The sequence below is a fragment of the Takifugu rubripes genome, chromosome 3, assembly GCF_901000725.2.
Source record: "Takifugu rubripes chromosome 3, fTakRub1.2, whole genome shotgun sequence".
NCBI lineage: Eukaryota > Metazoa > Chordata > Actinopteri > Tetraodontiformes > Tetraodontidae > Takifugu > Takifugu rubripes.
In genome coordinates, this window is record NC_042287.1 from 10968457 (window position 1) to 10994088 (window position 25632).

The following is a 25632-nucleotide window of genomic DNA, read 5'->3' on the forward strand; positions in this document are numbered from 1 at the left end:
TTACGCATGCAGGCAAAGTTTTGAGTGGGCGCTGGAAAAAAAAAACCCATCCTCAAAACATCCAGTTCTTGTGCGCATGCGCCCCAGTGGTGGGCGGAGTTTTCCAGTCGGTCAGGAAGAGGAGAAAGGCGGACACAGAAACACCAAGCGGTAATTATTTTTCAGCGATAGCTATTAAACTGTAAGACGATTCTCATTTCCTCCTTAGGAGGGTCGCGGTAAAACGACGAAGTTTGTAGATTTGATTTTGGGTTGGGAAGAAAATGTAAGCGGCAGCTGTCAAAACTACAATAAGCAGCGTTAGCATTGTTGCTAACTAAGGTTAGCTGGTTTGACAGGCCCAGACTACATTGCACAGCCTCTCGGCAGCACAGCGCGGAAATGTTTTCTGTTTACACCCTCTGCCGCTAAGACACCTTCCTTGTCTGTTAACTGGGTCGTTTTTGTGTGTATATGCCCTTATATTTAAGGGAAACCTAATAAAAAAAAAAAATCCACCACACTATTCTACGAGCTGCTAGTTTTAGTCATGTAAACCCAGCTATTACTTTGTCATCATGTGAACTAAGTGAAACTTTTAATAACACAGGAAGCGTTTCATTTGTGCAATAAGGTTAAAAGTCTACTTATTTCTGTATGGCAAAACCGTTTTGGATTAGCTCCTGCATAATGCTGACATCTGTTTAACCTATCTGACGGTCTAACTTGAACTTTTTACAGATGGCTGCTATCAGGAAGAAGCTGGTGATAGTCGGGGATGGTGCCTGTGGGAAAACCTGTCTGCTCATCGTCTTCAGCAAGGACCAGTTCCCAGAGGTCTACGTCCCCACTGTGTTTGAGAACTATGTGGCAGACATTGAAGTGGACGGCAAACAGGTGAGAAATGAAGGCATGGCTTAAAAATGTGCTCTGGCGAGGAGGTAGAGGTGTCGCCAATTAGACATATAATCTTATTTTCATCATCAGGATTCTACCAGATGAACTACAGGCTGTAAAATGCTTTTGTTAGAATCTGTAGCTTGAAGAGCGAAGTGAATAAATTAATAAATATGAACACCACAATCTTTAAATTCCTGAAAATTGTGATGAAAAGAATTGCTGTTTCAATTGAATGTCTTGGTTATTTTATTATTGTCCTTAAAATAACAACCCAATCAAATATTTAGGCATAGTTTTATGAGACTACAGAGTGATAGCTGGGAATTACTCTCAAAGAATGCCATATTTAATTTTCAATGCTTGGCTCTGAACTATCAAGTATTAGAAATATGGATAGCAAAAAACAAACCGTTGACTTCCCATTCTGTTGTAAGGAAGTAGCTACATGGTAGCACAAACCAACTTACAATCTTAGCATAAAACCCCCAAGCTGAGCAGAAGATCTTTCTAGTGTCTGTTCATTTACTTCAGAGTAACAGAGATATATATGTTATATTTAATTCTCCCCATCAGGTGCTACATTACTGTTGAATATAAATCAAAAACATTTCGTGACATTTGTTGAGATAAATAGCTTGGCTTTTTTTTTTTTTCCAAAAACAATTTGATAGAAGCAGATAGCTAAAGCGTGGGCAAGTGTTGAGGTTATGCTGTTTTACTGTGGTGTGAAGGTGTTAAAGGTTATGGGTGTAATCAGCAAAATGCAGCGAGATAAGTTACCGGGAAGTTAAGATGCTTAGCTAATGTGATAATGAGATCATCATTTAGTTGTGTATATTATTGACTGTTTGTTCATATTTATCTTATGTTTTTAAGGTGGAGCTAGCACTTTGGGACACAGCTGGTCAGGAAGACTATGACAGACTGAGGCCTCTCTCCTACCCTGACACTGACGTCATCCTCATGTGTTTTTCTGTAGACAGCCCTGACAGCTTAGGTAATTTTTTTTCCTTTTCTTCAAGTTAAACCTTGTTTATTAACCACCTTTTTTATGTATATATGTTGCTAACTACTCCACCCTTCCTCTGTTGCCTCTGTAGAGAATATTCCTGAAAAGTGGACACCTGAAGTTAAACACTTCTGTCCAAATGTTCCAATAATCCTGGTGGGGAATAAAAAGGACCTGCGCAACGATGAGCACACCAGACGAGAGCTTGCCAAAATGAAACAGGTCTTTTGAATAAAAATGTATCACTTGTTATTCTGTATATGTGACTTTAAAGCATCATTATTAAAACCAGATCCCAATTACAAATGTGTCTGCAGGAACCAGTGAGATTTGAAGATGGCAAAGAGATGGCCAGTCGCATCAATGCCTCTGGCTACCAAGAGTGTTCTGCAAAAACCAAAGATGGTGTGAGGGAAGTCTTTGAGATGGCGACAAGGGCAGCGCTGCAGGCCAAGAAACGTGGAAAGAAGTCCAACTGCCTTCTGTTATAGGCATTGAGAGGCGAGGGAGCTGCCTTCAAGCACAGATTCCAAAGGCAGCTCCCAGTGATATTTGATAAAGGGGAAATTATAGGGGAGAGCCCTGAAACATTTTGCAGTTGCTCAATTTCTCATCAACCAGTTATCCTCAGCAATTTAAAATGGTCTGAAATGACTTGATAGACTTTTCACTGGTCTGCACATTTAGATTCGGTACCATTTTGTCTTTGTCTATCAAAAAAAACCCTTCAGACATGCAGGTCCATAAGGCAGACGGTGGCGGCGGGGTGATCTGAGGTTGAGCGACTGTAAATGGGTTGAAATGTGCCATGATTGGAATGAACACAGAAAAGGTCCTTACCAGACCAAAGACAATGGGAGTCTGAAGAGAGTCTGAAAATAGATATATTAAAAAAAAAAAAAAGATGTTATGAATTACAACCGTGTCTAAGTGGATTTTACACAGTATCGCCTACATGTAGTGCCTTCAGAGCAGTTGTGGGACAGGGATTAATTACTTAAACGGGGTATTATTTCTATAATTTCTAGTATCCACACATACCACAGAATCGCTTTCCTCCCTCCCATTGGCTTCGCCAATTCAGGCCCATATTTTGACTCAGGCTCTCTGCAGGGGTATGCCCAAACTCGATTGTATGAGATACTTTCCCTTTCTGAATGACTTACCTGTACTTTAGAATGTGTGCGCGTGTGTGTGACTGGCACCTTGTTAACTTTTTCCTGTGCAGGTCTGCATGCATTTAAAATGTGCGAGTGTGTATTAACATATGTGTCTGTACTGTATGCATGGAAGGCCTTTCTGTTCTGTTATAACCCTTTTGTCCATGCCAAAGTTACCCACCAATGGCCACATTTCATGGCTCAGGTGGGTAATGTAACCACAAACAGCCGCTCAGAGCGACATAGAAAACCTAACTTTACTGGAAGACGTCAGACTTGTAACTAAAGGCACAATCAGGTTAAAAACGATCATCTTATTTTTCCCGTGTACTAAGTTTCATTTGATTGTGTTAATCAGTGGGTCAAATCTTGAATGGTGTAGTTATGGTGATAAGTTAAATATTCCACATAGTAATAGACCTGTCATTACTATAATATCCATTATGTACTGTATGTCTTACAAAGCTTTGTAAGGATATGCTAGTGACGTGTATTTTAATTTTGCTTTTTACTGAACCTTCCTTGCAACTTCCCCTTCACCCATTTAATTATCTTGTCATTATTGTACTACAACTTTTTAATGGTGATGTCTCTAATTTTCTTAGCGTATTAATCATATTAATTAATCCTGCCTTTATGATCACCTTCTGTCAGTTAAATCATACAGCGTATCTGTATTACAGTTTAATTGAAGGTCAGCTTGGGGTGCAAGGCTGGAGCATTTTTGGGGGTGGGTTGCTAGACTTTTTATTTGTACTGTGACAGGATTTCTGGATTTTTTTTCCTCCCCCATATAAAGTTGATATTAGGGCTTTCTGTTGTAAGGTATTTATGTGTTCTTTGATTCATTTATTCATTAAAACTTGCAACAATGTTATCTATATTTCTGGCATTATTTCACACTTTTTTTAATCTCAAATAAAAAAAAATCATCTAAAAGTAAAATATATGGTGCTGGCTGTATCGTACAATGGCAAGAATATAAAAATAAGGCTTAAAGTTTAAGCCTTAAACGAAGATCAAGCGTGTTCTTCAGCCATGAGTTACAGTGGTGGGTGGGGCTGTTTGTATTGGCCAATCAGTGTCGACTTCCACAGTTTTTCTGGCTCCCCAATAACCAATCACATATCAGCAATTGTTTTAAAACCCTCCCTCTGAAATGGCTCTGCTGTGGCCATTTTACACTTGGTTGCTGTGAAAAACAAGTCCGCCTGGTGCATGGAATTGATTTAGAACGTTGACATTTAAGGAAAACGCCTTTGGTAAATGTGGTATTGGTAAGTTTATGTGCAATTTTACACATTTCTATACTTAACGTGTGGAGGGTAGGAACCGTGCCTGTACTGGGACTTGCTAGCCAACCCCTTGCTAAAATTGTTAGCATGCCCGCTAACCGAGATGACCGCAACACGTCATTGTTGAATACTGGTTTATCGGTCGTGTTAACGAGAATTTGCATCGCGTCTTCCAGTCGTTTCCAGCTATGCGTGCTTGCTTTGCCTTTGGTGGAATGACTGTCGCTTCTGACGAGTTGTTCCCCGAGACTAAATTAATTCAAGTTGCTGAAGTCGCTGTTCAGAAGTGCAGCTAATTTATTGACAGACAATGTAATCCAAACCTTGGAATTTGTCTTGTCTGTAAAATGGTCACGTGGTATTCAATTTCCTATTTCCATTTATAATGTCATGTGTAATGGTAATTAATTGCACTGACTGGTGACATCTCTTTTAAACGCTTATGTACTTTCAGGGTGTTCAGTACAGTAAACAAAAAGGTCAGAGGGCAGGAACAGATCCGGTGAGACATCATGGATTATGAGCCAAGGTGAGCTACACGTTCATTGTATCTCTGTTCCCTGGAGGTGTACCCAGGTCAGACCACTTAATGTCTTTTTTTGGTCAGCAGGAGCGGCCGAGGGGACCGCATAGGTCGCTATGGCAACACCAGTAATGACCACAACTTTCGTGACATGGACTACAGAGGTTACGACCAAGAGGATGAGGAGCCGGACCCCGACGGAGCTTTCGGCTGCGATGAGCAGTTGCCAGATGTTCGTGACTTTCAAGATCACCTTGGATTCCTCCAGCGAGGGGATGTGCGGAAAGACACCGGTGTTGAGCTGATGGGCACCCTGTGGCCTCCTTGCCCTCAGTCACACCCGGATTCCCCTTCTCACTCGACCCAAGCGGTTGAGAACCGAGCGAGGCGGGAATTCGAACAGTCGCACCCCGGCCCGCAGGACAGGGGTCGAGGGAAAGGGCTTTTTACTGATAATGCTGCCCCACCTTCAGAGAGCATGGAGGGAAGCTGGGGTCATGGAAGTGCCCATTCGGAAAGGATGGAATATAATGCGGCAAGACAGAGAGAGGAAGACCGGTTCTCCCGGGAGCCAGTGAAAAGGAGGGTAAGCTGTCACATTATGGAATGTTTTTATTTTGCTGTAGCCGTCGGTTGCTGATTCGGTTCTGTGCTGTGTACCGGTAGCCGTTTCCTTTAGGTGCAGAGGAGCACAGTCCAGATTTTTCACTTGAAGATTTGGATCAGAGAGACCAGGACTATCGGATTGATTCCGACCACAATCAGAGACCAAGCAACATCATAATGCTCCGCATGCTGCCACCTAATGCCACTGCCAATGAAGTGAGTATATTTTCTAAATAAATATAGTCATAGGGTTATTCTGTAAAGATCAACACACTTTTTGTCCTTTTGAACACTTTATTTCTCTTTACTATAGTGTGATTTTAGAAGCGCTAACGCTTTTCTTGACAGATCCGGGCACAGCTCCAGGAGCAGGGGATCCAGCCACGGGAGGTTCGCCTCATGAGGAACAAGTCTTCAGGTGAGAACTTGTCCATCGCGCTGAACTCCTTGTCTGACCTTTGCTCTGGTTCTCATGCTGATGCGCATCTAGTGATTTCATTCGAACATTCAGGAGGCTTTCTACCATGCCCCAATTTTCTGTTAACACTCACTCCATTTCTCTCCTTATGTCATTGCTTTACTTCATTCTGGCTGTAGGATAGATGGCTAATCCAAAATAATCAATGTGTACTTTTTGTTTAGTGATCTGGTTTGATGTTTTGGGCTGCTGATGTCACAGTGATTCATTAAGACGGGTTTAATTAAACCACTCTTCATACTGGCCTTTAAAAGCCTTTTCCCACCCTGGCTTTTTCATCGTCTTTAGCTTTCATGATTCAGTTTCATTCTTCCCCTTATATTCGGAATCTGTCTGACTAGGTCAACGTTCTTCATGAACCAACACTATCAGTGACAAATGAGCACTTGATTCCAAATTAATTGTCCTTGTGTTTTCCCACTGTAGCAGTTGGAATGTGTGTAAATGTTGAAGCTTCATGCAAATTTTCCTCCGTTCCAAAGTTGTGATTTTACAGACTGCTTCTTATAAAGCAACAATCCCATCTTATGTCAAAAGAACATTAGTGTTTGAATGTGCCGCTGACTGAATCCATCTCTGGTCAAGCTTCTGCTCTTCCGATTGTTTCAGCAGCTTTGGTCTTGAAGGTCCCCCCCTGGAAAGAGTGTGTGGGTCTGTCAATCTGTGTCCTGGAAGGACTGAATCTTCTACATAGTTGAAGCAATTGGGTCTGTGTTAAGGTGTAAATACTGCAGAAACAAATGTGGAATGGGGCTTTATTTCTCATGTACTTGGTTTTAACTGGTGCTGAGCTTTCTTTAGTTGATAGGGCATCTTTAGAGTAACTAAATAGGCTTATATTTCTCAATGGAAAAGCAGGGTGCAAGGCAATTACTGTAATCGGCATAATTCAAAAACATGTGCTGAAGAAAATTTAGATAATCTACATGTAATTCATTGTGCATGGAGAAGGTTGCAAGCTTCAGTTTGGTCTCTCAGTAGCGGAGAGATGTATGAATGTGCTTGTGTGTCTCTTCTGCTTGTGTGCTTCATTTTTTAAAGCAAAAGAACCCAGACTCAAACCCATGAGTGCGTAGGATTCCCCTCACTCCCTCTTTTCGTAACCCCGATGAGATGCATAACATTGCATCCTCCCCTCCTTGCAAAAGTTTTATAATGGCTTTTCAGCTGGGAGAGAGGACGCAATGATTTAATTAGTGCTGACACAGGGTCTCTCTTTCCTCTGGACATGAAGCACTAACCCCTCAATGCGTTGTTATTATGTTGTTGTTGTCATTGTTCGGTTACCACGGCGCTGGGTGGTGTCCAGGTCAGAGCCGAGGATTCGCCTTCGTCGAGTTTAATGTCATACAGGAGGCCACCCGCTGGATGGAGACCAACCAGGTCACTCTCCTCTACACAGACACACATATATATGTATATATTATACACATCCATAGAGTGGGACATATGGGCTAGGATCAGGGCAAATGTGCACCCACATATTGCCCTTTCTAGAATCATACAAAGTGGATAAAGTATATTCTCCACTAGGTAAGTCTTTTGTAATGTAAGCTTTTATAATAAAGGAAGTCATATTGTCTTTCGACTTTGGCAGAGATTCGAGTAAATTCTCTCACTTGTGTGCAACAAGATCCTATTTACTAGAGGATTCACCCTTCTTCACTCAGTACAGTCTACCACCTCAGGTTTAGCATATTTATTTTCCACACATTGTATTGTATACCTAATCAAAACCACTGTAGAATGTTCTTGTGCTTTTTTTTTTTTTAATCCTTCCATCTTTTTAGGATGAGATATTGTCTATTTTTGTTGTGGGTAAAGGGATGTCAGTGGAGGTGGATGTGTGGAACACTGAAAAGATTTCCCCTTAACGGGGGAGGGATGACACCATTGACCAAAAGCCAGCGTGTCCTCGGATACCCACACACAACATACCACCTCAGTCCGTCCCAGTTTCCTAAAGCTGAAGGTTGCAATTCTCTGCTGTCCTCTTTCTTTCAGCTTCTTCTCAGCTCTTTCTCTCTTTCTGTGTCCCCCTCTCATCCCTCACTCTCATCTCATGTGAGATGAGGCCTTTCTCTGGCATTTCTGGCCTAATTATCATTGATAATCACTCCCTGTTCCCCTCCCCCCTCTCTCTTTTTCTTTCAGGGAGTGCTAGTGATTCTGGGCCAGAGAGTTTCGATGCACTACAGTGACCCCAAACCTCGTGCAAATGAGGACTGGCTTTGTAACAAGGTACTGTTTCTTGCCTATCTCCTGTATAGCAGTTCCGCCTCTAACAGCTGGTGTTTCTTTTTTGTGACAGTGCGGCGTGCAAAACTTTAAAAGGAGAGAGAAGTGTTTCAAATGCAGTGTCCCCAAATCAGGTGCTGTTCTGTAAAGACTAATTTACTCATTACAGGATATATTAAAATAATATGAAACTATTGTGTGAATATGTATTTTTCTCCTCAGAAGCTGAGCTGAAATTGCCCCTGTTGCAGAGAGATCTGTCACTGGGCCTTCAGAAGGAGGGAGCTCAAGGCTTGTTGCCCTTGCCGACACCGTTCCACTCTTGTGCCCCTGCAGTCATCTCAGGACAGTCAACACAGCAGACGGATACTGCTAATGACAGTAAACATCTCAGGCCTTTTAGCATCTCAGTTTAACACTTTTCCGGTTTGGATGGAATATTTGTAATAGATGACCTAAACATAACGCAACATATTCTTCGCTCTGTTCTTCCACTAGCTCTGATACTGCGAAACCTCGGCCCTCATACTTCCCTCGACTCCATCTTGTCTGCTTTGGCTCCGTTTGCCACTCTCTCTCCATCAAACATTCGCCTCATCAAGGACAAGCACACACATCTCAACAGGGGCTTTGCCTTTCTACAGCTGTCTACCATAGTGGTGAGGAGCATGAGACGGACACGTCTGAGACATGTGTTCCGTGTGTAAACAAATGAGAGAAATCATGCTTGAAGGCAGTGAGCAAATTAAACACAGTTGCACCAGGACTAATGCACAGATCTCAACAGGAGGCCTCTCAGTTGCTGCAGATTCTGCAGGCCCTTCAACCACCCCTCTCTATTGATGGAAAGACTATTATGGTGGAATTTGCCAAAGGCTCCAAACGGTAAACATAGATCAAATTTACTGTAATTAAACGTTATCTCACCGCCTCTTTGTTTTTTTGGGGGGGAAAAAATCTTATTTGCGTATTCTTGGAATAGGTTAATGGCTGTATCACATTGAAAGGTGTTTTGGAGGAAAACTAATCTGTGTCTGTCATATTAGGGATGTGTTCCTGCCAGACAGCAACAGAGTGAGCGCGGCTACAGTTGCCAGCACAGCCATAGCTGCTGCCCAGTGGGCTGTCACACAGGTCTTAAAGAGCACTGTGGTTACAGTTATTTCCTTCCATTTCATTAAAAAATGGGAAACAAGATTCACTTATTGCCTCTTGTTTCTTTTTAATGGTTTTATTCAGACTGCTCAGAATGGACCAAGTGGAGGTCAAGGAGTAGATACCGCTTTGTGTCAGCAGGTGGCAGCAGTAGCTTATAGTCAGGAAGGAAACACCTTTTCTGGGTTAGATGTGGCACCATTCAAACCCCAGACAGATGTCAGGGTTGCTGCCTTACCCGGAGCAGGAGCAGCCCAGATGGGAACGTTCCCTGCAGGTCAGTTTTAAGACTTCTACATTTGAATTTGAGCAGGAATTAAACAAGCATGCTGTGATCAAATATGCTTTTTCCATGTAGCTGCAGTTTCATCTGAGGCCGTAACACCTGGCTCGGCTGTGGTGCAGCTGCTTGTCCCTCCAGCACAGTCTGCTCTGCTCACCACAGCTACAACTGCACCATCTCCACAGGTACAGTTCTCTTTCTTATTTGTTTCTTCGGCTTATTATTTCATGCAATCACTTCCTTTGATTTCTCTACGGTCTCTGTCTTTAAACAGGTTGAAATAGTAGGAAAACCACAGCCAGCTACTCACAGCCAGCCCGCTACACCAGGAACAGAACATGAGCTCCAACAATATCGTAAGTTATATGTGGTAAAATTTTAAAAAACAAACCAAAAAAACCACCTTAATGTCATTACCCCTGTTTCTGATTGCAGCTGTGCCGGATGTGTCCACATACCAGTATGATGACAGCTCTGGCTACTATTATGACCCGCTCACAGGACTGTACTATGACCCTAACTCACAGGTAAAGTCCAGTGGATGTCATGTTCTCTGAATGTTTTGGCAAGATTCTCAAGTTTGCTCACTTGCTTTGTGATTGTCGCAGTACTACTTTAACCCCCACACGCAGCAGTACATGTACTGGGATGGAGATAAAAAGATCTACATTCCTGCTGCTACTGAGCAGGCAAATGCAGAAGGTGCTCCCTCGAGTATAGTTGATCCAGATTCACCGTTTGCAGCCTCTGGCAAGGAGAAAAAAGATAAGCCCAAGAATAAAACAGCTCAACAGGTATTTACCAAGGTTTTTTTCTTTCATTTGTTGGAAATTAGGCAAATGTTCATATGGAGAACACATTAGTGCAACACTAAACATTTGATTTCAGTTTTCCTGCTACACTATAACCGCTTTTATTTTTATTTATTTTAATTATCAATAGATTGCCAAAGACATGGAGCGCTGGGCAAAGAGTCTGAACAGACAGAAGGAGAACATGCGCTCCGTCGCCTCCTCTTCTGCCTCCGGTTCCACAACTTTGCCGACTGGCTACATTAAAGCGCCTGGTCGCGTGGACGACAGGAGAGAGTCTGCCAGCGCTGACGCAGGCTATGCTGTCCTGGAGAAAAAAGTAAGTGACGGTTAAAACAAGTTTAGCTCTTGATGCCACTTATCATGGTATCTGAATGTGTGTCAATAAAGAAATCTTACTAAGGCTTCTGTTATTTACATACCCTGCCCTGGTGCACATGGTTAAACATTACAGTGGGACCTCTACTTACGAAATTAATTGGTTCCAGAAGTTGTTTCGTAACCTGAAAATTACGTAATTAGAGACGCGTTTTCCATGTAAATGCCCTAATCCATTCCAAGCCCCAAAAAATTCAGACATAATTTTTTTTAGAAATCATCATAAAAATGCATCAAAACATGTAACAAATACATGTTACAATTAGATTACCGCACAATAAATGTAGGAATTCAGTGCAAGGCTTCTCCAGGAACAAAATGAACTTTATTACAGGCTAATCTTACATTAGCCGTCATTACTAGCAACGAACGTTAACACTTGTGGTAACACCGCCATCTAATGGACAAACATACGAACACCCACAATAAATCACGAAGAAGACGCTGGGATACACACAAACTTGTACATATTGACGTCCCTCCTAGTCAAAGGGATTACAGGAAGATGCTAGGCAATAGCCAATGGCAGAGCAGCTACAAGCAAGTTTGCATTCGCTAGCGTATTTTTGCCTTTCGTATCCTGAAATTTCTTTCGTAACGAGGAAATATTTTCCCGTTGAGACGTTTCGTAACCTGAAAATTTCGCATGTAGAGACGTTCATAAGTAGAGGTCCCACTGTACTTGCCTGAGATGAGGCTTTGTGAGCTGATGTCCTCACAGTTTGTTTCTGTGTCTGTCATGCAGGGGGCGCTGTCTGAGCGGCCTCAGATGTTACTTGACCAAATCCGGCAAAGTGCAGAGGTAATACGTTCACTGTGACATTTGTGTTATTTTCAGCTGTATGATCTTTATCTTGGGGTTGATGTATTTCTTTTATTTTTGTCTGATTTCCTAGAGCTCTCCACCTCTTCAGCAGGGTCTGGTCCCTGCGTACAGCGCTGAAACTGATAGCGAAGAAGAAGGAGGTGAGAGAGATGAAAGGGAAGGGAGACTGACAGACTGGGTGAAACTGGCCTGTCTGCTGTGTAGAAGACAGTTCCCCAGTAAAGAGGCCCTACTCAGACACCAGCAGCTCTCGGAGCTTCACAAGGTACACTTAAAGCACACTGAATGTCCTTTGTGCCATTTACACCCACTTGTAAACGTGCCTGATGTCAACCTTCTTATCTCTTTTCAGCAAAACTTGGAGCAGAGAAGACTCCAGCAGGAATCTGCAGGCAGAGAGGTTGTTCTGGATGTCAAATACATGCGTACATTATCCTTGCAAGTCATTGCAACTTAATGTGGATTTCACTTTTCTGTCTTTTGTAGAGACTCGCATGTGGCCCCGAACCTTCCGATCCAAAGAGGAGGAAGTTGAACCATGCGTAAGAAGCCTTCAAGACTCTTAAATGTTGACTTAATAGGTGTCGCAGGTTTACTCCTGGAAATGAGACATTTTGTCCTTCAGCTGTTTAAATTATTTTCATTTTAGTGAAAGACAGTAAAGCACCGCATGATCTCAACGTTGTGCTACCTTGTGTCCTGTCAGTGACGGTGTGATGGGCACGAGTCTGGGAGCCAGGATGCTGCAGGGAGGTGTGAAAAAGGGGCTCCTACTGCGCAACATGCAAGTGGAGTGAGTCGACGTCAAGTCCCAACATCCTGACCCAGAGATGACAAAGACACCATTAAACCCGTTTAGAGTACAGATAACACATTTCTACACCTCACATTTACCTCAGCAGTGCTCATCATTTTGAACTGACCCTGTAGCAGTAGGTATCAGGATATTGCACAGAATGCACTTTGATGCTTCTTTTTTTTTTTTTTTTCTTTGGTAAGGACACATTTTGGCTTGTGTGGTTGTTAAATACTTTCTGTAACGTTCAGTTGATTTAAAAAGAAAAGAGTATCAAACTATGACAACTGGGAGTTTTTAATACAGTATTACGTCTATGCACCATATTTTTCGATCTTGTCATTCAGTGAATGACAGATCTTTTAATGAGTAATTCACACATTTAGGAAGAATCTTTAGAGTAAATCAATCTGCCTCATTGACTGGAGTGACTTTATAGCTTCTGTTATGTTTAAACAAAGAATTCATAATGTCTGAAGGGTGGTTTATTTGTTTTTATTTTTCAAATCATTTGTCTTGCTTTCATGTCTTAAGTCGAGCTCTTGTTATGGCTGCCATGCAGCAGTGAACAGGATGGATGTAAAATAATGCTGAGAAACACAAACGAAAGGGGGGATGGACTATTTTGTCTGGACCAAAATAATCCCTGTAGGTGGAAATAAGTTAGATCATGTGCATGCTTGTTTTATTCTTTTATCAGCGGTAGTCTAACTCAGCCTTGGCCATGAGACATTTGGATCCTGTTGATCGAAATGTCCACACATCAGGTCTTCATAGGCTGGTAGTTCATAATTCCACTTAATCCTAATGTATTAAAGCACACAGACCATAATCATCTCAAGTTTAAATGCGTTTAAAGTGATTTCCTGTGTTTGCAAGCCTGGTGGATGCCTGATCCAGGTACTGATGCAGAGGTCTGATGCATTCAGGGATGGTGGTCCAGTAAAAAAAAAAAAAAAAATTCTTACTGAGGTATGAGCTGCAAAAAAAAGCAGGATTAAGGCTGTTATTTTTTTTAAAAAAATGGCGATAAGATTTGGTATTTTCTGTATTTATGAGGGGCTCTTGGTGTAAAATGCTGTCAAAAGCATGTTTGTCATCAAAGATATTTACTGATTAGATCCGAGTACTTTACAGGCAAATTGGGCAGCTGCTGAAATCAATGGAATGAGGACTTTGAAGAAAGTCCCCGGAAATATATCATTTTTTGAAAAATGCCAAAGTTTGGTAAAACATGAGCATTTTATATATCTTAACTCATTAAAGTATACTGCTATTTAAAGCACTTTGAGAGGACTAAAATTCCTACTTCTCGTGACCTTGAAACTGTTCACAAAGCCTTGTATTCATCTGTCGAGACTGCAGGCCACAAACAACAGGGTGGAAAATTACTCTAGGTAGATGTGAGGTGTGTGTGTGTGTGTGTGTGTGTGTGTGTGTGTAACCCCTGTAGACAATGGCTGGGTTTAGGCCATTTTCATGACGTCATTGCCAAATTCAACAGTCATCATCCCCAGTCTGTTTTTATGATTTAATGTGGTTTTATTCTGTCTGAAGAAAGATTTCCTTGGCTGACATATTTTTAAATAAAATATGTAACATTAATCTAAAAGTTTGTTGTTGCTTTTTTTTTTTTTTAACCTTTCCACTAAATAAATACGCCATTAAACATAAGAGAGAAAAGTTATTTATACAGACACACATCGATGTTCTAAAACAATTTTGCAAACATTGCGACAGTTGTGTTTTTGAGAAATGGTGGGTTGAAAAAGGGGAATGTATCGTAACAAGTGTTATGAAGTCTCTAACGCAACAACTCGACCGGGAGAGCTGCTGCGTCCGTTCCGTTGCCATAGCAACAAGAGCCAACACCGTTTTGGGGGTCCCAGCTATTCGGAAGCGTCGTAGACAATATTCGGAGTTTGCAACCACCGTGTCGAGCGACCTGCCGCTTTGACAGTAAGTGTCATTATCAATTTAATAATTTAATAGCCCAAACAATTCAAAATGACACCGTTTATAAAATCACATCACGTGATCTGGTCAAATTCAAAACAGCGCAAGTCGATGATGAAAGCAAGGAAGACACGTCATATATGAAATGATATCATGTTTATTAGCTGAAATGACATCATGTTTATTAGCTCTATATAGCGGATGGTGGTAAATACACAGATAAAATGCGTTAGCCGTGAGGAAGCTGTTGCACAGATATGAAATTTAAAAATACCACACGTCTCATGTGCCTCTATGAAGTGCCAATCACACAGACTACAATCCCAGCAGCAGCTTCTGAGAATTTAGGGCCCACGGGAATAACAAAAAGTCACATTTGTCATCCCTCCCATACCACCCCTATAACCCCCCTACAACAAGCTCAAAGGATCTAAGAAGCTTTGGCATTTGACCTGCCAATGATGATCTGTTTAAATGTAAGGTGCACAAAACATGGTAATCAAACATGAGAGGCCAACATGGACACACACACACACACACACACACACACGGTGAGGGGGGGGCTTGAAGTTACTCCTAAACATATACGTTTGTTTAGGGAAAGTTCAAAACGATGTCAGCGTCTGATGAAGATGTGTCAGGTCCAGATGAACTGGAAGAAGAAGTGGAGATTGCAAAGGTAAAAAGAAAAATCATTGCGTGAGTCATTTGAAGGGACCCAGGCAAAAGCAGAAGAAAGAAAAAGACAAGAAAATTCCCCAATTACTCAATATTTCCTCAATTACATTTAATTTTATTAATTATAACACAACCAGGATTTTAATATTTATTTTCTCTGTTTGGGGGGGGGAGTAGAAGTCTTACCACTTGACCAAAGAAACCATAGGTCAGCAGCTGTCGTTACTGTGCAGAACGGGAAATGGACTTGCACATGCTTTTGTAAAAGTGGACCTACAGGACAAGTAAATCAGTCTTTTGCACCGTCTCCCCACTTTACTACCCCTTCATTAACCCCTTTATTATCCCTCTTCAGAAATCTGAGCAATATCTCTGCACTCAGCAGTTATATTCATCTCTGTTATGTTGACATCTCCAACAATTGCCTCACTGACCTTTCTCCTCTGGCACATCTGAACCAGCTGCTTTGGCTGAAGGTGAGGAAATAACATGTGCAAGCTTCTGTGCAAAAGTCCTCCTAAATAATGCATGTCACGTGTGCATGTCACCATAGGCTGATAATAACTCCGTGGCCTCCTTCAAGGGGCAACCCTTCGCACATCTGAGGTACCTGCAGTGGCTGAGCCTCGCCATGAACCATGTGACAGAGCTGGATGGCCTGATCGCACCTTCCCTCGAGACATTAATCCTTACAGGTCGGCTTGTCATTAAGATGGTGATATTGTGTGAATGGCCTTGTCGGAGGGACATTTTTAATTATGTGCCAAGGCCGAGTCCTAATGCTCACAGTGTTTCTAACAGGTAATTCTATCCAGAAAATCAAGCTCCAGCAAAGTGTGAGTTTCACCAACCTGGTAACTTTAGAGCTACGTAGAAACGGCTTGGAAACAATTGAGGACCTCAACCTCCCCCACTTGCGACATTTGTTTCTGGTAAAAAAACAAAAAAACAAAACATGTAGTGGTTTTTTTTTTAAACACCATATTCCCAGTTTTTATTTTTTTCTGTCTGTCAGCATAAATACAAATTAACCTTCTTTTAAGGCCCAAAACAACATCAAGTGTCTTGAAGGTTTGGAGAAGTTAGAGCGTCTCATGACCCTTCACCTTCGAGACAATCAGATAGATAATCTGAAGGGACTCAGCGCCAACATGAAGGGTCTCCAGTACCTCAATATTAGGTACCCAGCCGTTTCACAGATAAATCCATTTTATGAGATTATATACAACAATGATGATCAATTATTCTGTCTCTGTCAATTAGAGGTAATAAAATCTTCAATGAGAATGCACTGCAAAGTCTCCGGCTTGTATCACAAAGTATGCAGACATTGGTCGTATCGGAGAATCCCCTAGGAGAAACCACAGATTATCGGATATGCATTCTAGTTCATCTGCCACGTCTGGAGCGGATTGACAAAGACCCAGTTTCCCGAGAGGAGAGAGCTGATGCTCTGAGGAGAATCAGGGTAATGCTATCTTGTGACTAGTCACAAACCTTTGCACAGTTACTGATTGTTCTAATGACACGAATGTCATTTCAGGAGCTTGAAAGCATTTCGGATGAAGTGTTAAATGGACAGAATGAGGAAGCGTGAGTATGTTGAAAACCCAGGTCTGCAGCATATAACGCCATGGGCATAGTCAGAAGAGGCGTGGGATGTTGTATGTGGTGATGAAAGCACTGAGAAGTTCCAGGAATTCAGACTGTAAAATAAAATAAAATACAATAGAGCTTTCCATTTTCCATCATCTGTATTTTGTACACTATTGCATTGATGTGTGCAGTTGTGGGTGTGCAAACTGTTCAAAGGCAAACATAAAATGATTCCATACAACCACTTATTATTTATATGAGTTGCTTGTGTCACTTGCTTTACTGTCCCCTTTCTCCGAGTAAGGATGAGACAGCAAAATTGCCCACCATTTCCGTGTTGGCGGTGGTCCAGCTCGGGATTTAAAGCGAAAGCGTAGTGAATATGAACGAAACATAAATTTTAATTACTCCCCAGCAACGAAGCCGGGTATATTATGTGATTTGAAATATTTGGCAGAACAGCAATCCGAAATCTGATGTGTTCCACTCGGTCATGACCGACGTCGGGACCAGGAAGTGAAACGTCTGAGGAACAGTTAAAAGGTTGTGGTGTAACATGGATTTATTATTATTATTATTATTTTATTTTTGCGGCGGTATTTAATTATACTTTAGTTGAAACCACAGGTCTGAATCGTTCGTCAATTGAAAATAAAATTGAGAAATTGCCCTTTCTCCACCTGCGTAATCCGCCTCGCCACCACAGTCGCCCGTATGATTGGATTAAGGGGGCGTGGCTGTTCTATGTGACATAAATCCTCCCCTCCTCCGGCGGGTTCTTCCTCCTCCGGTAGGTCTACAGGCGTCTGGAAGCAGCATCAACTGCGCGATACTTTCAAGAATCAGCAGAACTTTCTGAAATTATCCCTTCTGTTTGACGCCGTTTCAAACCCATCCAAAAAATATGGCCAAATACCACAAACCCGATGAGAAAACCCTGCAGGGACTGAGAGATATCGCCAACAAGCTCAGGATCCACTCCATCAAAGCAACATGTGCCTCCAACTCTGGGTAAGCCATTCAGAGTGCGAATTTGAAGCACATAAAGCGGAATATAAAATATTTTGCAGATATGAGTGCTGGTGCACGCCATTACAGTCAGTCCGCGAGGCCCGTCTGCACGTGCAAATAGTAGGGATAGCCTCCTGGTCGGACAATTATTTATACATACTTCAGCAACTGTACACGGAGAGACCCGAATAATGTCAATTTGGTGCCTTTTCAAGGACGTTGACCTGAAAATAACTGGAAACGTCGCAATATCCGCTGCTAGCTACAGGATAGCGATTAGCTTGAATTGTAAGGTCTTATAGTGAAGTTTTCTGATTAGCCTCGACGCTAATGTCGTTTTGCTAGCAGAGACGCAAGCACGCGAAGTCTCGTGGCCACCTTCACGCTCCCATTTAAACTTTCGGCTTTGCGCTAAAGAGGAGATAAAAATGTGGGTACGCGTCAAATTAAAGATCGAAACAGACAGTTTGTTCCTCTATATAGCCTCGAATGAGGAGGCGGTTTGAATGATACAAGTAGGTCTAAATCTTTAAGCTTTATTAAGGCTAAGCTAATGTTTGGATCTGTTGACTCGAAATGAAATTTAATTTTATATGTACAGCCAAATGCACATCGTTCAACACCTTTTTAAAAAAAAAAGTAAATATTCATTGTTCATTCATTCTTACCATGTTAATTGTGCAACACTGAAGTTGAGACTTCTCCAAACTGAATAGGAAAAGGGTTGGTAAACCTGTTTTGACACAATCTCTGTCAACGGAGAAGGAAATGGGTGAACTTTGCTGTGCGTGTGCGCGTCCCCGCCATAAGGGCTCTGATGTGCCCATACTGCCTTTTGCACTCAACAAAGATGTCTTTCAGTCTTTATGACATCCAACTAATTCCTCATTTTACACATTTTACTGACTGTTTTGTTAAGCTTTCATGGATTTCCTTCACTTTATTTTCCAGCAGGTTCTTGCTCATCAAACGGACGAGGACAATCCAAGGCGCTGGGTTTTTTCAATCAAAATACCTGTTTAATGTATGCTTCTATTACATAACCGTTTCCAGCATGGTTTAAATGGTGCTGTTTGTAAGTTAACCTCCATAAGGAAGCTGTGGTGCTGTTGAGCAATGTTGGATTTCTAAATTGTTATTAACAGTACTTGAAACTATGCTGCAACTAATGGTTACACAAATAGTAAGTATGCGGTTATAACTGAGTGTAGATTAATAATCTATTGATGGTAATATCCCTAATCTTTGAGGCTAAATCAGCCTTGGAATGACTTGATGTGTCAGATTTTCTGAATGTAGCAGTACATGCATGAATCTGCATGGTGTGTGGATTTAATTTGAAATTGCATTGTTGATGTGAGCTGTCAACTTCAGGATCTCTTTCTGTTCCCAGTCATCCCACATCATGCTGCAGTGCGGCGGAGATTATGTCCGTGCTCTTCTTCCACACCATGCGCTACAAGACGGAACAACCTCGCAACCAGTGTAACGACCGCTTTGTGCTCTCAAAGGTAGAACTCAATTCTGGAGTTATGATTTTATTTAGTCCATCTGGAGACTTTGACCTCTGACACCTTGTTTTTTGCCTGCTGTTTAGGGCCACGCTGCACCTGTCCTGTACGCAGCCTGGGCGGAGGCAGGTTTTGTGAAGGAGTCTGATCTTCTCAACTTGCGCAAGTTTGACTGCGACCTGGAGGGCCACCCCACACCCGTCAGTCCAGAACTCTTTACACGTTCTTCTTGTTCCTCATGCCAATTAAAATAACTCTGAGCCCTCTTCCTTTTCAGAAACTGGATTTTGTCGATGTTGCCACCGGTTCCCTGGGCCAGGGCCTTGGAGCCGCCTGTGGGATGGCTTATACCGGCAAAAACTTTGACAAATCCAGGTTAGAATCAGTGAATTTTAATTAACCATTAATTCACAATCTAATGTGTAATGCACTCTACATCATGACTAAAACACTCAGGATTTATTCTGATTGTTGGTATTTAAAAAGCAAATTTCAAATTGTGATTCTTAAATTAAACTAACCTTTACTATTTTTGGTGAACTAGTTTAACCTGGACAGTATTGAATAATAGTCTATTGTCTTTAGTGGTAGATGGCCAATACCAGTGTTATCTCATTAAGTGATAAGCCTCTAGTAGTGTAGATGTAATTGTGTTACACTACACTGACGGGAGCCTGGGATCAGGCCAATGAGTGGCTTCTCTGAAGTTTCTCTAAGATAACTTTTATAAAGAATCGGCTCAACATGTGTCGAGTGTGGTAATGTTGATTTTAGCTTCACTAATTTACTCTTTATCTGTAACGATATCCATCTGATTAGAGCCGTAAGTATCAAGAGATCAGCATGGTTTAGTGTGTCTGCCTCTGTTCTGTGTAGTTACCGTGTGTACTGCCTGCTGGGTGACGGAGAGTGCTCGGAGGGCTCCGTGTGGGAGGCCATGGCCTTCGCTTCCCACTACAAGCTGGACAACATTGTGGCTATCATGGACGTCAATCGTCTGGGCCAGAGTGAGGCTGCACCCCTGAAGCATGACATGGAGACCTACCGCAAGCGCTGCGAAGCATTCGGGTCAGTGCCAAACGTCTTCCACTTGTATTGTTTGGTTTTGTATAAAACACTTGACTGTGGTGGAGTTGGCTAATATTGTCTGGAAACTAACTGCATATATGTGCAGCTTTGAATGTAAATGAGCACTTAAAAGTTGACTATTACAGTCTTGGGTTAAATGGTCAGACTCAATGTTTGATCCTTCTGCCTCCGTTACTCTCTGTTAAGTTTGGTTTTTAACATGTTTAAGTGACTATGTCCTCTGTATTTGAGGGGGGGTAGTTGTAATGTGCATTTATTTATTTATTCTAATGTTGTGTATGCTCTTGTTTTTGAAGGTGGAACACTTATGTTGTAGATGGCCACAGTGTGGAGGAGCTGTGCAAAGCTTTCTGGCAAGCCCAGCAGGTCCAGGGCAAACCCACATGCATTGTTGCAAAGACATTCAAGGGCAAAGGACTCAAAAGTGGGTGTGGCATTTCTATATCTTGCAGACAGAAAAATAAACCTCAAATTGCTGAAAATGCTCTTATTCTGTGTCTCAAGATATTGAAGATCTTGACAACTGGCACGGTAAACCCATCCCCAAGGACAGGGTGGATGAGCTTTTGAAAGACCTGGCAGCTGAGATCCAAGTGCCCAACAAAACCCTGTGCCCTGAACTGCCTAAAGAGGACACTGCACCAGCAGACCTTAGCCCCATCTCCCTGCCCTCGCCTCCTGCATACAAAAAGGGAGATAAGGTACATTTTGAGAACATGTCCAGCATAGTTAATCATTCATATCAAGTTTAGCACTGTCATTTGGTGCACGTGTGCTCATGCAAGAGACTGGGGCTTTATTGATGTGTTCCATGTCCTTTCCCTCTCTCGCCAAGATGGCAACCAGGCGAGCGTATGGCGTGGCCCTGGCTAAACTGGGCCAGGCAAGCCAGAGAGTGGTGGCCCTCGATGGAGACACAAAGAACTCCACCTTCTCGGAGACTTTCAAGAAAGCCTTCCCCGATCGTTACATCGAGTGCTTCATCGCTGAACAGAACATGGTACGTAGTATTTCTGTCTTCAGAGGCCTTTTTAAAGACTCAGCCGCAGCTTGACTTATGAAATGCTGATAAGCTTGGTTCACTGTCCTCTTTAGTTCCATAATCTGCTCCAAATGGGTCTAATCTGTTTCTATTCATTCTCCAGCATGTTAATCTGAGCCTTTGGGGACTGCTTGTCATTTGTGAGCAGTAATAAACTAAGAGCCTCTGTAGTTAAAATAAACTTATATTGCTGATGTCTTCCCTGCTGCTGTAGGTAGGAGTTGCCATCGGCTGCGCCACCCGTGACCGTACCGTTGCTTTTGCCAGCACATTCGCTGCTTTCTTCTCCAGAGCCTATGACCAGATCCGTATGGGAGCCATCTCCCAGTCTAATGTCAACCTGGTGGGGTCCCACTGTGGGGTCTCCATTGGTAAGCTTTACACTTGACTGTCACTAGTTTTCTACAAGGGTGACTGGTGTCTCACCCATTATCTAACTGCTCCAACTACAGGAGAAGATGGCCCCTCCCAGATGGCCTTGGAGGACTTGGCCATGTTCCGTGCCATCCCAACATGCACTGTGTTTTATCCCAGTGACGCCGTGTCCACAGAAAGGGCTATCGAGTTGTCTGCCAACACAAAGGTTTGTACTTAAATTGTATAAAACGTTTTTATAGTAATACAGAGGAAACCTAATTCATATTTATCTTTTACAGGGTATCTGTTTCATCCGCACCAGCAGACCAGACACTGCTGTCATCTACTCCCCAGACGAGAAGTTTGAAGTGGGCGTTGCCAAGGTACTGATGAGCTCCACGACCACTGATGCAAAACTAGGCTCCAGTGAATGAAAATGGTTATCCTTCACCAGGTGGTGCGTCAGTCTGACACTGACCGTGTGACTGTGGTTGGCGCTGGTGTTACTCTGCACGAGGCCCTGGCTGCTGCTGATATATTGGCCAGTGAAGGTAAATCCAACACCCCCCCTCTAGTGGACAATTGTAAACACTTCATGACCTTACTTGCACAGTTGTCTTAATTTCCAAATGAATTCCCCAGGGACAAACATTCGCGTGGTTGACCCCTTCACCATCAAGCCCCTGGATGCAGCTACCATTGTGGCCAGTGCCAGAGCCACAGGAGGACTGATCATCACTGTGGAAGACCACTACAGGGAGGGTGGGTTCATTAGTTACTACTGGTTTGCACCAATGATGTTCTTTGGAACTAATTCCTGCTAACACTCGCCTGTCTTTGCCCAGGCGGACTTGGGGAAGCGGTGCTGTCAGCAGTGGGAAAGGAGCCTGGCATCGTCGTGACCCGGCTGGCTGTTGACGGCGTCCCTCGCAGTGGAAAGCCTCAGGAGCTGCTCGACTTCTTCGGCATCAGCGCCAAGCACATCGCCAATGCTGTGCGTCAGACCTTTGCAAACTAAGGACTGCCCGGGCTCGCTAACTCCTTCTGTTCTGTCTCATTCTGCGTTTGGAGATCTGTAAACATCTTGTAGGGATATCGGGGTGTAGCGTGAAGATCTAATCATGTGACTGCTGGAGGTGGAAATGAGTGCAGTGTTGAAACTGTTAATTCTCAGTGATTTACTGACGACTCAAATACTCATTCTTTGCTCCTGCCGAGCTAAAACGTTCTGTCAGTGTGTCCTTAAATTTGACAAATGTTTGTTGCTAAAACCTAAACCTCACTCAGACATTCCCTGCTTTATGTAAACCTTTTTTTCCCCCAATTTACTATTTTAAAAAAGAGAAATCTTGTCTCTGGTATGAAACATGTGCGTTCCTCCTGATTCTTGCTCACCTGGACATTAGTCTCCACAGTATGGAAGTGTCCCATGTCTCAATTAAAGTAATTCACCTGTGACCGTTGTTTGTTTTACTGACTTCAATGATAAATAACATTTATGAAATGATATAAAAGGTCTCTTTTCCCCATGCCTTCAGAATTGACAGGTAAACATGTACATTATTTATTATTTGGAGGTACTCTGTTAATCTGTTCTTCACTATTGCATCAGTGCTGTTGCCTGGTGAAATGTCCCATTCTGCTGTTTGTGATTGATTTGATTCTGGTAGCTCCAGAAAATGAAACGATTTTTACTTTCTTTAATGGGTCCATTGTCACTGTTCTGCACAACAACATGCTCCCTGTGCAGGGACAAATGGATCCAGCCGGTGGTCAGTGAAGGCATCACCAAGACTTTATGTGCACAAATAAGGATGTGGAAAATGTCCCTCGGTAAAAATGACAACTCCCAATATTTATTTTCTGTTTTCATCCCCACCAGCGCTATTATGAGTGTTGATGCCAGAGAAGGGCAGGACGTTAACTCACAGGATGTTGACATGAGGTTAAGGAAGGGTTGGACGTGGCTGGTGGTTCATTTTAGGCTTTTCTCACTGTTCAAATAAACTTTTGGAAAAATTTGGACCGACAGTTTTCAGTGTTTGCTGCTGGGATCCTCCATTTGGTGCACGTCTGCAGGGAAGCTGCGGATTGGACCTAATAATGATACAAATCATTATTCTGTGTGTGTGAGTGGTCACTGTACAAATAAAACGGGTCTGTCAGCAGGTCTTCACCCCAGTGAAAGGCTGATTTTTGACTTGGCTCATGGGTGAGAACCAAGGGCAGGCAGGAGCGTTGCAGCAGATGGGTGTGAAAGCGCACAGACGCGCTCCGTTGTTGTGTGTCCTTTCGTACATGGACGCCAGCGGAGCTTGGCCAAACAAGGTTGTCTCCAGCCTGACCCGTCTCCCACCTCTGCGGGCCACTCTGCTCGGCCTCATTGTTTTTGTTCCACGCACCCTCGCATGAACAGACTCTTGGGAGGGCTTGAGGGGCCACAGAGGTGCAGGGCGGGGCCGAGAATCCCACAGCACAAGGTTCCAGGACCTGCACCAACAATGCCAGGGTTGATCCACCTCTCTCTCCCTTGGGTATTCCTTCCCTCCCTCTTTTCTCTGTCCTTCATCCTGTCATCATTCCCTCAGAGGTCGCGGGCGAACACCCGCTCTCGCTGCTCTCTGACTTTTGTTGTTGGTGTTTTCCTGAGGATCTGGACATGGGGACCAGAGGGATGTGCGTGCTGCTGGTCTGTTTGTGCACAGTTTTATCAGGACAGAGCAGGGACACTTCAGAGGACGAGTACGTGGAACATTTGAGGGAGACAAATGGAGGTGAAGCAGCCGCTGGACACCCACCAGGAATCCCAGCGCCGAGCTTAAATACCGACGACTCCAGCCCATCTCTGTCTCCAGGTAAAATCAACTTTTCTTCCTTTATTTTATTTTTATCATCAAAAAAGTAAAAGAAAACTGAAGATGAATCCGATACTTACCCTTGAACTCCATCTACAATTTTTTGTGTACATTATTCATATAATGTGTCTCAACCCGAGTTTGGCGACAAAGAAAAGTGCTTTTCAGGCAGAGACACTGTCTCCATCTCTCTGTACTTACTGTAGCAGGGAAAGAGCACAGACCTCATCAGGAAGAGAAGAATGAGCATCCAGGAGACCATGTCTGGAGGATGAGAAGAGGAAGAAGTAGAAGAATGAGCAGTTCTTGGGGAAGGAGGAGACATGCAGCTCCAGTGGAGTCCACAGCATATAGAATAGTAAGTGACAGTGATGTCCTTCGTTTTCACCTGCGGCTTCGGTCGTGACCAGATGCTGAAAATCACACCTGTGTCTCCCTGCTGCTCGTCACAGGCCGGGTTAGGGCGCCCCCTGTTGGGATGGAGGAGCAGTGTGAGCAGAGAGGAGAGCAGCACTCTGATGGCAGCGCTCAGAGAACTTCATGCTGAGAAGCAACGACTCATGGGTCAGCAGAGAAGACGTGATGAAGATGATGAAGATGACGAGGACGACGACGACGATGAAGACGATGACGACGACGATGATGATGACGATGACGAGGAGGAGGAGGTACAATGTATAATATTTAGGATAATTACAAGTGTTAACTTGCTTCCTGACTTATAGATCATTTTCTTCTGTATCAGGAAGAAGAAGAGGAAGAAGAAGAGGAAGAAGAAGAATCTGATGGAGGAGAACAAGGAGAAGAAGGAGAAGGAGAAGAGGGAGAAGGAGGAGAGGGAGAGGGAGAAGAAGGGGAGGAAGGAGAGGGAGAAGCAGGAGAAGGAGAGGGAGGAGGAGGAGAGGGACAAAGAGAGGGAGGAGAAGGAAGCGAGGGAGGAGATGGAGAAGAAGGCGGAGAAGGACAAGGCGAGGGAGGAGGAGAGGGACAAGGAGAGGGAGGTGGAGAGGGAGGAGGAGAGGGACAAGGAGAGGGAGGAGGAGAGGGACAAGGAGAGGGAGGTGGAGAGGGAGGAGGAGAGGGACAAGGAGAGGGAGGA

The 25632-nt window shown here is 43.2% G+C and overlaps 4 protein-coding genes and 1 long non-coding RNA gene across 7 annotated transcripts; 4 read left to right on the forward strand and 1 right to left on the reverse strand.

Moving 5' to 3' along the window:
• The first annotated feature begins 42 nt into the window (after positions 1–42).
• Positions 43–3929, forward strand: LOC101070117 (rho-related GTP-binding protein RhoA-C-like). The gene is made up of 5 exons (XM_003963282.3): positions 43–150; positions 721–876; positions 1756–1876; positions 1980–2110; positions 2206–3929. The coding sequence occupies exons 2-5, from the start codon at positions 721–723 to the stop codon at positions 2377–2379; spliced, it is 582 nt and encodes a 193-aa protein (XP_003963331.1). The 5' UTR covers positions 43–150; the 3' UTR covers positions 2380–3929.
• Positions 3930–4185: 256 nt separating this feature from the next.
• On the forward strand, positions 4186–14045 carry rbm10 (RNA binding motif protein 10). 2 transcript variants are annotated; one of them, XM_011602441.2, is made up of 23 exons: positions 4186–4325; positions 4798–4872; positions 4954–5452; positions 5533–5688; positions 5821–5890; positions 7260–7333; positions 8105–8191; positions 8262–8322; positions 8411–8569; positions 8687–8847; positions 8976–9073; positions 9235–9322; positions 9428–9620; positions 9702–9811; positions 9901–9982; positions 10062–10153; positions 10235–10420; positions 10569–10757; positions 11562–11618; positions 11713–11907; positions 11995–12042; positions 12129–12184; positions 12349–14045. In XM_011602441.2, the coding sequence occupies exons 2-23, from the start codon at positions 4856–4858 to the stop codon at positions 12437–12439; spliced, it is 2769 nt and encodes a 922-aa protein (XP_011600743.1). In that variant the 5' UTR covers positions 4186–4325; positions 4798–4855; the 3' UTR covers positions 12440–14045. The 2 variants fall into 2 exon arrangements, with proteins under 2 accessions (XP_011600743.1, XP_029689584.1); XM_029833724.1 differs by lacking the exons at positions 11995–12042; positions 12129–12184; positions 12349–14045 and having other exon boundaries at positions 10569–10761; positions 11713–11854.
• Positions 14046–14251: 206 nt separating this feature from the next.
• Positions 14252–16911, forward strand: lrrc23 (leucine rich repeat containing 23). Its single transcript, XM_003963308.3, has 9 exons — positions 14252–14397; positions 14993–15073; positions 15250–15356; positions 15428–15548; positions 15626–15767; positions 15874–16004; positions 16116–16252; positions 16336–16540; positions 16616–16911. Exons 2-9 carry the CDS (start codon positions 15008–15010, stop codon positions 16667–16669), a joined length of 963 nt encoding a protein of 320 aa, XP_003963357.1. The 5' UTR covers positions 14252–14397; positions 14993–15007; the 3' UTR covers positions 16670–16911.
• On the reverse strand, positions 14489–18484 carry LOC115249048 (uncharacterized). 2 transcript variants are annotated; one of them, XR_003887761.1, is made up of 3 exons: positions 18348–18484; positions 15924–16001; positions 14489–15046 (listed from the first exon to the last, which is right to left on the reverse strand). It is a non-coding gene; the product is annotated as an uncharacterized lncRNA (long non-coding RNA). The 2 variants fall into 2 exon arrangements; XR_003887762.1 differs by lacking the exon at positions 18348–18484 and adding an exon at positions 17349–17379.
• Positions 17437–23136, forward strand: tktb (transketolase b). The gene is made up of 14 exons (XM_003963279.3): positions 17437–17679; positions 19073–19190; positions 19277–19390; positions 19468–19565; positions 20067–20258; positions 20576–20703; positions 20784–20980; positions 21115–21279; positions 21536–21692; positions 21774–21904; positions 21978–22061; positions 22133–22229; positions 22321–22440; positions 22524–23136. The coding sequence occupies exons 1-14, from the start codon at positions 17573–17575 to the stop codon at positions 22694–22696; spliced, it is 1881 nt and encodes a 626-aa protein (XP_003963328.1). The 5' UTR covers positions 17437–17572; the 3' UTR covers positions 22697–23136.
• The last annotated feature ends 2496 nt before the right edge of the window (positions 23137–25632 follow it).

Bases quoted from the DNA above. Each gene is read 5' to 3' on its own strand.
- lrrc23 (XM_003963308.3), top strand. From the start codon at position 15,008: ATGTCAGCGTCTGATGAAGATGTGTCAGGTCCAGATGAACTGGAAGAA. The intron at 15,768-15,873 runs GTCGGCTTGTCA...TGTTTCTAACAG, and splicing joins CGAGACATTAATCCTTACAG to GTAATTCTATCCAGAAAATC. The intron at 16,005-16,115 runs GTAAAAAAACAA...CCTTCTTTTAAG, and splicing joins ACTTGCGACATTTGTTTCTG to GCCCAAAACAACATCAAGTG.
- rbm10 (XM_011602441.2), top strand. The intron at 8,848-8,975 runs GTGAGGAGCATG...AGATCTCAACAG, and splicing joins TACAGCTGTCTACCATAGTG to GAGGCCTCTCAGTTGCTGCA. The intron at 9,621-9,701 runs GTCAGTTTTAAG...TTTTCCATGTAG, and splicing joins GATGGGAACGTTCCCTGCAG to CTGCAGTTTCATCTGAGGCC.
- tktb (XM_003963279.3), top strand. From the start codon at position 17,573: ATGGCCAAATACCACAAACCCGATGAGAAAACCCTGCAGGGACTGAGA. The intron at 19,191-19,276 runs GTAGAACTCAAT...CCTGCTGTTTAG, and splicing joins ACCGCTTTGTGCTCTCAAAG to GGCCACGCTGCACCTGTCCT. The intron at 21,280-21,535 runs GTACGTAGTATT...CTGCTGCTGTAG, and splicing joins TCATCGCTGAACAGAACATG to GTAGGAGTTGCCATCGGCTG.
- LOC101070117 (XM_003963282.3), top strand. From the start codon at position 721: ATGGCTGCTATCAGGAAGAAGCTGGTGATAGTCGGGGATGGTGCCTGT. The intron at 877-1,755 runs GTGAGAAATGAA...TATGTTTTTAAG, and splicing joins TTGAAGTGGACGGCAAACAG to GTGGAGCTAGCACTTTGGGA. The intron at 1,877-1,979 runs GTAATTTTTTTT...TTGCCTCTGTAG, and splicing joins AGACAGCCCTGACAGCTTAG to AGAATATTCCTGAAAAGTGG.